Source organism: Alexandromys fortis, unplaced genomic scaffold (assembly GCF_014885135.2).
Source record: "Alexandromys fortis isolate MF-2015 unplaced genomic scaffold, M_Fortis_MF-2015_v1.1 scaffold_105, whole genome shotgun sequence".
Classification (NCBI taxonomy): Eukaryota; Metazoa; Chordata; class Mammalia; order Rodentia; family Cricetidae; genus Alexandromys; species Alexandromys fortis.
In genome coordinates, this window is record NW_026068011.1 from 4,967,638 (window position 1) to 4,978,940 (window position 11,303).

The 11,303-nt window shown below is 37.9% G+C and overlaps 1 protein-coding gene across 1 annotated transcript; it reads right to left on the reverse strand.

The window, feature by feature from the left end:
- Positions 1-1,724: 1,724 nt before the first annotated feature.
- On the reverse strand, positions 1,725-4,300 carry LOC126513560 (regenerating islet-derived protein 3-gamma-like). Its single transcript, XM_050161994.1, has 6 exons — positions 4,289-4,300; positions 3,926-4,006; positions 3,253-3,371; positions 2,915-3,052; positions 2,208-2,331; positions 1,725-2,003 (listed from the first exon to the last, which is right to left on the reverse strand). Exons 2-6 carry the CDS (start codon positions 3,999-4,001, stop codon positions 1,936-1,938), a joined length of 525 nt encoding a protein of 174 aa, XP_050017951.1. The 5' UTR covers positions 4,002-4,006; positions 4,289-4,300; the 3' UTR covers positions 1,725-1,935.
- Positions 4,301-11,303: the final 7,003 nt, after the last annotated feature.

An 11,303-nucleotide genomic window follows, 5' to 3' on the forward strand; every position in this document is an offset into this window, starting at 1 on the left:
ATTCTCCTGTTCTCATCGACCCGCCTGTATTTGCTGTCTTGTTGTCCCACCTATACTTCCTGCCTGGCTTCTGTCCAATCAGCTTTTATTTAAAATATAATTGACAGGATACATACCATTGTCCCACAGCACTTGGCTGTAGTATTCTCTAAAGGTCAAGCAGATTAAGTTGACTGAATGTGCTGGTCAAGTTAACTATTTCCTTCTACGAATTTTGCCAGCTGATCTATAAATTACTAAAAGATAATGATGATAAATCTTGAGGTTTTCCCAACTTTAAATGGTTAAGCTTAATTTTTTATTTTTATTTTTTTAAGTTTGCAAGGATTCAAAACTTTTGTATTCAATAGTAAATACTACTGGAATATTTTTCTGAGCTAGGAATAATCTATGATATTCTAAGAATACCTAATAGTGGCAAGTAAATCACCATGAGAACAGTAAACAATAATCACTTCAAAACATGCTCTGTTTGGCTAATCTAAGGTTAATAACCTATATGGTAAGTTGTTGAAATAGGAGCGGCGGGGCTGCGTCCCCGGCACCAGGCCGCCTGCATGGCTAGGTTATGCCCCAAATAACAACACACAAACTGTATTCATTTAAACACTGCCTGACCCATTAGTTCCAGCTTCTTATTGGCTAGCTCTTAAATATTGTTCTAACCCATTTCTAATATTCTGTGTAGCCCACGAGCTGGCTCACCAGAGAGGAGCTTAACCTGCGTCTGTCTGGAGTGGGAGAATCATGGCGACTCCTCTACTAAGCTTCTTTTTCCCAGCATTCTCTTCTGTCTACTCCGCCTACCTAATTTTCTGTCCTATGAGGGCCGAGGCAGTTTCTTTATTAATAAGAAATCACTCCCACATCAGTAAGTAACCTATGTGTTTAGTAATCTATATGGGAAGTAACCTATAGGTTACTGACATATGGATAGGCTAGATGAAGTAAGATCATTTTGAACTACTATGTTAGCAACTTACAGTGCTTGTAACAGAACCAGCCTTACCATGGGTCAATGATCTGAAGTGGCTGTTTATTTCCAGTGTGGTTTTGAAAGTCTTCGCCACATTGATTTGCAATTTTGTTCTCAGGCATATACTTTTTAAAAAACTGAGAAATTTTAAGGTTTTTCAAATGGTTCTCTTTATTCTTGATAATGTTTTGTTTTCTGAAATAGAACTTGGCTAAAGTTAACATAGTTATTCCTTTATTTTTTTTACTAATACTATTACCTACTTTTCTCTTTCCTTTACTAATACCTACCTTTATTTTTAACAGATTTATTTGTATTTAAAATGATATAGATGTATAAACACATATTCTTTGGTTTTGTTGCTTTTATTGCTTGGGTTAAGTATATATAATAATGTACTTTATTATGGTACTTTTACATATGTATGCCATGTATTTTGTATGAAGCCCCTATTTCTCATCTCCTTCTCACTATCATCCATCCTCTTCCTCCTTCCTATTTACTCCCATTTACTTTCATATTTTTGTCTTTAGTATGCATGTGTGACCCAACAGATTTAGTTAGGGTTCCTTACAGATGCATGAAGGATAGCTTAAATGATCATGAAAGCACTTCTTGTGGTTAGCAAAGAAAATGTCTCTCCCTTCCCATGATAACTGGATCTTCTTTTAAAATTTAACTCTACTTATCTCTTTCTTTTAGCTGATATGTTTTGTTAATTTACTAAATAAATAGATCACAAAAAATATACATATGAGTTATATATTTATTATTACACTCTGAGAATTCAGGCATGAGTACACACAAAAGAATCTCAGATGAAAGTGAAGAAGGGGCAGAAGAGGAGAGAATTGATAGAGGTTAGGATTGGAGAATGTTCCCTTCTTGCATCTGTCTTCACACTTGGGTTCTTGATCATGGTGAGCTACATACTAATCTCAGGGTGCTAACTCTGTCTTCTAGGCTTTGAACTTGCAGACATATTGTAACTCCAAGTCACAATAATTATCTCTCCACTTTAGATATCCTGCAGACACAGAAGAAGCAAAATAAAAGTGTCAGGGGCATTTTGTAAACTCAGTAAAAGATCCAGGGTCTTTCTGTCATCTCTACCAGTACCTCACTCCAGCAGGACAAGATACAAAGAAAGGAGACATGGAAGGAGACAAGAGATCCAGAATAGCAAGGTAGAAAAACATTGGTTTTCAGAGAGGACTGCCCTCATTCTTACCTGAGCTTCTTGACAGGCTGCCACAGTAACCGCCTGAAGCACTGGAAGGAACTACCTCCCAGTTGAGGTAATTCATTACATCAGCGTTACTCCACTCCCATCCACCTCCATTGGGTTCTTGGCCCTAGAGAGGAGGCAGCCGGGGGGGAAAGAAGGACCACTGAAGCTCTGTTTGCACGATTCCTTACGATTCCTTACTGGGAAGAGCTGATGCCTATGTCCAGCCTCATGGAATTGATGTAGTCTTTCAAATGCTACCCAGGATTCAACCTGTATATCTCCTTCCTATTATCAAATCTCTGCTGATACGCACAATCTATTTAAACTCAGAAAAAAATATGTCCCTTGGTGAACACAGCAAGTTGTGCTTTTGTAAAGTTCTCTGAATCACATCTATTCTGTGAAGAATAATTATGGATATTCTCCTCTTTTGGTGTTCCGTCAGAATCAAGGGTACAAACACCCTAAAAATGACAAAAGATAATTCCAAAGCCTCATTTAGGAATTTTGTAAAAGCTGACAATGGTCAGTTGAATATCATGAAGACTAGGAGCCTCAACAGAGCCCAGGGATTTCCCTTTGCCCCAGCCGCTATCCAGAGTTTGAGATATATGTATAATTGGGTCTTTCCTCATAGAAACACAAAGAATGGGCCAGGAAACAAAATCAATGAGAAACAAATTAGATGGGAGGAGAGGATATCTCACCAGTGTTGGGTCATGGAGCCCAATCCACACATACTGGCCACTGTTTGTACTTCTTTTAACCATAGAGGACACAAAGGAAGCCTCAGATCCACTGAGCACAGACACAAGGTGACCTGAGGGCCTCTTCTGGCAGGCCAGCTAGGTGAGGAAAGACAGAATAAGTCACAGACTGAGATCTCACGAGTGAATGGTGGGCACATGTAGATGATAGGGGCTCCTGGAAGAAAAACAGGGCTTTCACTTTGATTCTCATGGAAACATGGGGAAGAAAGCCCACTTCTTCTGTGACTGACATGCACTTCCCACTGTTCCCCTCCTCTGCAACCTCCAGCACTCACATCTGCATCAAACCAGGATTTAGGTATCTTGAACAAGGCATAGCAATAGGAGCCATAGGCTTGGGAGCCCTTGGGGCAGCTGATTCGTGAAGAGGGGACATCTTCCTTGGCATCTTCACCTGAAGTGGAAGGAGATAAAGACAGTGGTGTAGTGAAATAAAGAGCATGGCTTATATGGGTAGATCAACAATGCAAATGTTTATGAAGCCTGTCTTTGGAGATTAAGTCCACAATACAGACTCTCTGTCACCTTTACTTTCTCCTTTTGGTCTTAAAATTGATGTATTTCATGAAAAACAGTCTTCTTTTAACTTTATTTTTCACTATTCTCCTATTATCCATAGATCCCAAATTCTAGGCCAACAGTCTCTACATTGGCCCATCTACTCCTTCTCTAGCTCAGCAGTTCATTCGTGACTGCCACACTTTCCTTGTTAAACTCACCATCTAGAAGTTCCGAGGAAAATAGGAATCTCTTTAGTTTCAATAATGGGCTGCTATAAAACCATCTGTCATTAGTGCTTAGAGGAACACAGCATGGCAGAGGAGTGGCAGGCAGTGTTTCTGTATGGGACTCTCTTCATCATAGCTGCAGGAGACTCCGGAGCCTTCCTCTGCTCCTTAGCTCTGGACACTCACAGGAAATTCAGTTCTAGGAGCAGAAACACCTTACCTTGCACCTGAGATAAGAGCATCAGGCAGGAGAGTAGCATCCAGGACATGCTGGTGAGATCTGTGGGAGGCAGCATCTTATCTAAGAGGGAGGAACAACCAGAGTCATGGTGTATGGTAAGAGAGGACATGTTGAGAGAACCATCCCATCCCTTCTCCTTTCACTAACCCTGTAGAGATACACTGATTTTCACTCTATTCCTCTCCTTCTTTGCTTCTGAAATGAAAAGAACCCATTTTCCCCCCTTCCTCTGAAAACTTCTCAGGAAGCCATTCCTGATTCTCAGAACCCTATACTTGGTGAGGACTGGTACTCTACCATACTTTCTCCTGAGGATCTCATCATCTTTCAGCTCCTACTTACCTGTCTTGCAGAGATGTGGGATGGTTTGTCACAGCAGAGATGGCTGTGCTTTTATAACAGGATTTGAGGGAGGGGCATCAGAGTGAATAACTGGAATGCTTATGCAAGTCAGGGAGGTAGGTGGTGCTTGGCACCAACTCCAGGAGGTTCCCATCAAAATCACGAGTTTCTTCCTGGCAAAGACTGTGAACTGCTACATATAGAGCCCTTTCCAGTTAGCTGCCCTGCTCTGTTGTCCGGTGTGGGTGCAGTTTGAACTTTCCCCACCTCCTCCCAGGTACCTTGTTCTGGGAAATTTAAGAAAATGATAACTGTATTACAGATTATGCTGTGACACCATTTTCAAAATATTGGATCCTTGAGTTACTGAGGAAAGTGGATATTAACTTTTGTTCCACCAGAAAGAAGTCATACCTGTAGATTCACATGTATATTTCCTGGTACTTTTAAACTATATTAATAATTTAATGTTTGATTAGTCAGCAATTGTAATTATTGATGATGATGGTGTACTACTTGAAAGAAGAAAGGAAATTTTTAGGCCAAGGAGAAAACCCTGTACCAAAGGTTGTAGGAAGCTTGATAATCTCTTGAATCAATATTACAGTTGAGGTTTCAAGAAACAGTTCAAATAAACTTGCTCTCCCGCTGCTGCTTTGAGGCAAGATTGAGACATAATAAGAACTAGGCTAACTGTAATTCTGAGCTGTGCACCTGATATTTATAGTAGTATCTTCAGCTTTGATCACACACTGATGGGATCTTTAAGATCCTCTCAGGATGGCATTGAAGGTGTAATTTTCATAATTGCAGTAAAGTGTGCTATTTTAATGGTATAAAACCTTGTATCCATAGGTCAAGAAAATGATGAGTAAATGGTGTGTGCTTTCACATTAATTCAGCCACAGTCATCACCTTCTGCCCATCACCTATGTAAGTACAGGCAGAATGAAGATGATATTTCACATTAGAATGACCTTGAACTACACCAAACAATGAAAATAATTAATATTAACAAGCCTCATTCCTTAAATACATACTTTTAAACACTCTCTTTGAATGTATGTGGAAGTCTTCTTCCTGAGGACAAATGATTATCTTGATGAAAAGCAAGTTAACTTCCATAGCTTTCCTTGAAAAATGACTTGACATACATATGGTTTTCAAAACATGTGGGCATTTCCAGAAATGCTTCAGAAATGCTCAAATATTGTTTAGTGCCTACTTTAATGTCTAGTGCTATGAACATCACTGATGTGAATAATATTGGCATTTTTATGATAATTTGGTGTTTAAAAGTTCCCCAAGAGAAAAACAATTTGAGAAGGTGTCATTATTATCTATCCATCTATTTCCAGGAAATTAGATGATGAAAAGAGATTTTATATTATATCAAAACAAATGCAAGTAGAAAAATCAAGAAAATGTGAATTCAAACAATGAATAAATATTATAAAATTGCACAATACTTAACAACTGAGAGAAAAATATGGAAAGTCCAATACATAAAATACATTTATATTCTAATATGGGAATATTTAATGGAAATATGATAATTATGAAATTATGGGTGAAATGTAAGTAATTAATAAAGTTAAGGTGTTATGTTTTTACATGCCAACCTGGATGTTGATACTGTACTATCTGAGATGCTTTTGTCCTTTAAAGCTTAATATAATAATTACAGATAAAAAATGTTTCTCAGAAGTTACATCAACATAATTTGCTGCATTATTGACAAAGGGGGAGAGATTGAATGGAACAAGGTAGGCAATAAATGGATCTCTTAGTAACAGACATGTGGGGGATTAATCATACAGTTCCTTTTGGATTTACATGATTTTTTTCTCATAAAAGGTTGGATAAAATGGAATGCCGAGAAGAAGGAAAAACTGAGAAATGACATAGGAAGGAAATTTAAAGGACAATTTTCCTTAAGAACCTATATATAATTTTCCTGAACAAAACAGTAAACAAACCAAATCTGTACAATAAATGAGAAGAAAAAAGAATTAACCTCAGGGATACAAAGGTATCTTCATCAAAGAGATTATTGTTTGTATCATATTGAGAAATTTTCCTTTTTGAAAAAAAATTAAATGATCATCTTGCAGAGAAAAATGTACTTAGCATAAGTCTAACTCTCATTAATTAGCTCTGTACATTGGTAACAATCAAGATATAGATAAGAATCCTTTAGTACGGTAATGAAACCTTCAAGGGCTCAAAATAAATATATTGAAAATATTTCCTTCAAAACCATGAACATAAATTCTCCACACTTTTGATTCTATTCAACAGTATCATATTACGGAAAGCACAACTTTTCAAAGAAAAAGAAAATTAAACAATCAAGAAGGTAAATAAAGCTTTCAGTATTTGTAAAAACATTCCATTTCTGTAAAGAATAAAACCCTGAAGAATCTCTAAATTGACCATTAGAGTTAATGAGAGAATTTAATATGCATGAAAAATATTGCCAACATATAAATTTTAATTAAACACTTAAATTTTAGCAGCAGAGTTAGAAAAAATATTGTTACAAAAGGTACTACATTTCTTCCTTTTAGTAAACATAAGTTCTTTTCTCATACAAAATAGTCTGAAGCAATTCCCTCCATCTACTCATCCGCTTCTTCCTGATGTGGGAGTGATTTCTTATTAATAAAGAAACTGCCTTGGCCCATTTTATTGGATAGAAAATTAGGTAGGCGGAGTAGACAGAGGAGAATGCTGGGAAAAAGAAGCTGTGTGAGGAGTCGCCATGGTTCTCCCGCTCCAGACAGACGCAGGTTAAGATCCTCCCTGGTAAGCCAGCTCGTGGGCTACACAGAATATTAGAAATGGGTTAGAACAATATGTAAGAGCTAGCCATAAGGAACTGGAACTATCAGGGCCAGGCAGTGTTTGAAAGAATACAGTTTCCGTGTAATTATTTCTGGGCATAAGCTAGCCATGCGGGCGGCCGGGTGCCGGGGACGCAGCCCTGCTGCCGCTCCTATTTCAACAGATGGCGCCCAGACGTGATGGCTAAATCCACTTAAAAACCTGAGAGGGCTTAAAAAGGAGAGAGAGAGAATTTAAGACAGCTTTTTGCTGTTTCTGGGTTGCGTGCTGCAAAGAAATTGTCCTGACTCGGCAGCAGGAAAAAACTGGCTGTTTTAAAATGCCGGCTTTCTGGGCTGTGCCGCCATTGTGATCTCTGTCTGGCTCCGGCGGGAGACAGAGCGTATGAATGGAGCATTTGGATTAAAGTGCTACGATTTGTTTGATGGCAACTAGACTGCTGTGTGCCTAAAAGGGGGACATTATGTGCCACAGCTCAGAGGCACAAGCAGCTCCACCATGCTACTGGTGCAATGTGCAAGGATCAGAGGCACGAGCGGCTCCGCCATGTTGGACTGGGCGGAGCCAGCATGCAATACCTGTTTTTGACCTAGGAATGTCACAGCTTAGATTCTTAAGTGCTTAGTGATTTAAAGGCGCAAAACAAAGTGCTCCTGGATAATGAAAAAATTACAGATTCACAGTAAAACAGATTCAGACACTGTTGGATGAATGTACGTAGGCTTGGGAAAGAGAAGAAAAAGAATATAAAAAAGTTAATGCCCTTAAAAAAAGGGGGTAAAGTCTTTAAAGAGACAGAGTACAGAAGTACAGATAGTTATAGATTAAGAGAAATAAAGAAAAATAAGCCACATAAAAATGGAAACTTCACAGAGAGTCTGGATTATGTACATTGTGTTTTCTTTAAAATTTTTGACTGTGAAGGAGCTAAGTACAGAGAGACATTTCATTATATGGGCTGCTAGGCTGAACCTGCACATATGTTCTAAAGGTATCTTGACTTCAGAATTTGAGTCTAAGGATATGATGCTTTGGAAAAGTCCTTCTTTTGTTTTCACAGAGGATGTGACCCTGTGGATTGCATCTATTCCGATTTGGTATGATAGACCAAGCCCTCCTGAAAGGTTGCTGTGAACACCCTCAAAAAATTGCTTCGCTCAATTGCCAACTGAGATGAACCTGGCACACAGGTTACACCCTAAATGATCTGATTAACAGCGCCCCTATTCAGCAGGAAGCAGTTTGAAGAGAAAAAACTACGCCCATGTTCCCAAATATTGTTTATAAATGTTCTTTTACATTTAAAGGGGGATATGATATAGATATGAATAATTTGCATTGGTATGGATTTTATGGTCAATTTTGTTATATGTATATGTATTTTTGATCTTGATTAAGGTATTGTGATTGTGTAGTTCATTTAAAAATGTAATGTATAATTAGGAAATATAGGTTGTTAATGGATAATCATCGCTAATACTTAAGCTTGTAGTCATGTTAGTTAGATTTTCTAGATATATAGAGAGATATTTTAGTTAGATAGGCATTCTTCATATCTTTCAAAGGCTGCAGAATATGGCATTTAAGATATTTTAATAACTTAGGGTTTTTCATGACAATGAGACAAATTTGCTCCTGGCAGCACCAATCTATTTCAAGAGGAAGATGGGCATCGAAGAGAATCCTTATGGAGTTTGATAGCCATTTGGGCAAGAAACTGCTCTTGCCTGGACGGTTGCATAAACTGGACACAGAGAACCCGCAGAGAGAGGACTGCTGAACTTGCCTAAAGGTGAGATGACCTTTTGGGGTTCCTGCTTCATGAAAGAGTCTGTGAGACATTCTGCAGGACACAGCAAAAAGTGACTGAACTGTCTTTGGAATTTCTTGCTTGATGAGAATGTCTGCTGGATACTATGGGCCTGTAGGCCGAAGATGGATGCCCCAACGGTACAGAGGAACTTTGGGTGACTGTCCAGGCAGCGAGATGTCTCTGTCATTTCTAGAGTTTTCTTATTTCTTGTTTGATAGGTAATATTATATCCTTCTGGAGTCTTTGATGGAGTTGAAGAATGGTTAGTTATAGTTTTCCTTAGTTATGATAAGAGATAAAATAGATATAAATATTGTAACTGTAATTCTTACTTGATAACTGTTTTGTTATATGTAATTTTACTATGTTAAAGTTAAAGCCTTTCTTTTTTGTTTAAACAGAAAAAGGGGAAATGATGTGGGAGTGATTTCTTATTAATAAAGAAACTGCCTTGGCCCATTTTATTGGATAGAAAATTAGGTAGGCGGAGTAGACAGAGGAGAATGCTGGGAAAAAGAAGCTGTGTGAGGAGTCGCCATGGTTCTCCCGCTCCAGACAGACGCAGGTTAAGATCCTCCCTGGTAAGCCAGCTCGTGGGCTACACAGAATATTAGAAATGGGTTAGAACAATATGTAAGAGCTAGCCATAAGGAACTGGAACTATCAGGGCCAGGCAGTGTTTGAAAGAATACAGTTTCCGTGTAATTATTTCTGGGCATAAGCTAGCCATGCGGGCGGCCGGGTGCCGGGGACGCAGCCCTGCTGCCGCTCCTATTTCAACATCTTCCCATGCCCCATCCCATCTGGATCCATTTCCTTCCTGTTTGTCATTTGAAAAGGACAGTCATGTAGGAGATAGCTACAAACTTAACAAAGTAAAGTATAGTAAGATAAAACAAGAACCATCATATTGTAGTTGTACCAAACAAGCCAACAGAAAACAAACAAACAAATTCCATCTATCAGTCTTCAAAACTCCCTATAAACATGAATGTTAAGGCAAGAGCAGAGGACAGGGTATGTATCTTCTGCTCTCTGATCTCAAGACCATACTTGAAAATTCAAGTCAGAAATAAATATGTCATCATCTTCCCCTTGAATCTCTTTGCATGGATTTGCCATTATTAGTTCATCTGATAACATACTAGTGTACAATGAACTTTACCCATAGTTATCAATTTGAGACAAATTATTATTTCTCGTGGTCCTGTGAGGTGATTCAGTTTACCTTTGTGGTCTCTTGTTCAATCTTTAGAACCCAGGCTACAAAATGCCGAGTGTAGTATTGTATCCTTGCAAGCCCAGTGCTGGGGAGACAGGAACAGATGGATCTTTGTGGCCCATTGGTCTACTAGCATTGTCTGCTTGTTGAGCTCCAGGCCAGGTGAGAGACAATATGGAAAGCATCTGAGGAACAATAGTTCAAATGGTCTCGCTTCCATATACATGCATGCCTGTATTGTCACATATGTCCACAACTCACAGAACCCTGAAAGACAGACACATATATATGATAGAATAAATCATATATTGCCATTGTGATCATTGTCTACTAACAAAATGTGGGTTTATACCTTTGCCAACTTGAATGTTAAACCCTCTAATATTTATTCAATAACCTAATATATTTGTTAATAATTCATTAACTTCAAAATGTGTTTTCATCTTAAAATGATATTTTGATATTATTTCCAAAATTAAATATATTAGTTTGAGTGATGACTTTATCTCCTTTTACATGTGTTTCTCAATACTCTAATGAGATGCTAGACACAAAAGTCCCTGAGGTACAATTCCTGTTTTCTATTTTTGGTGAGGACTAGAATATTATGAATGTGAATCAGAGAGCAACTGGGAAGTGTATTTGTTGCTACCTTGCTAAACCTCAATCTACAGAAAAAATAATTACTTATTGGCCATAGAGTTCATCTGTAATAATCTATGGAAATAGAAAATGATAGCAGAATTAACCTGCAAGCAGAACCATTATGGATAATTCTAATCACTTTATTTTTTACTCAATATTAGAAATAACATTCTAAAATGAAAACACATTCTTTGGCCTTTCCTTGTAGCTTGTGTAAACAAAGTATGTTTGTAGAAAGCCTTCACATGACAATTTAGATTAAATAACTTTATTCAAAGGGTGATTATTTTCTAAGCCTTTGAGCTTATTCCCTAAGCGGCTTTATAAGAAAGCCTATTTTGCATAAAGAATTTAACACGGAGATTTCTACAGATATATTTGAACTAAATCTGTGCTCAAAATACTGAAATTGTCCACATGGTCAACTTTTAGACAATGGTTTCCTAAGAGAAAGAAAAAGAAGAGAGGAAGCAGAGATAGATAAAAGA

Excerpts from the sequence above, each read along its gene's own strand:
- LOC126513560 (XM_050161994.1), bottom strand. The coding sequence starts at position 4,001 with ATGCTGCCTCCCACAGATCTCACCAGCATGTCCTGGATGCTACTCTCC. Across the intron at positions 3,372-3,925 it reads GCTCTTATCTCAGGTGCAAG|GTGAAGATGCCAAGGAAGAT; the intron begins GTAAGGTGTTTC and ends CTTCCACTTCAG. Across the intron at positions 2,332-2,914 it reads GGCTCCATGACCCAACACTG|GGCCAAGAACCCAATGGAGG; the intron begins GTGAGATATCCT and ends CCTCCTCTCTAG.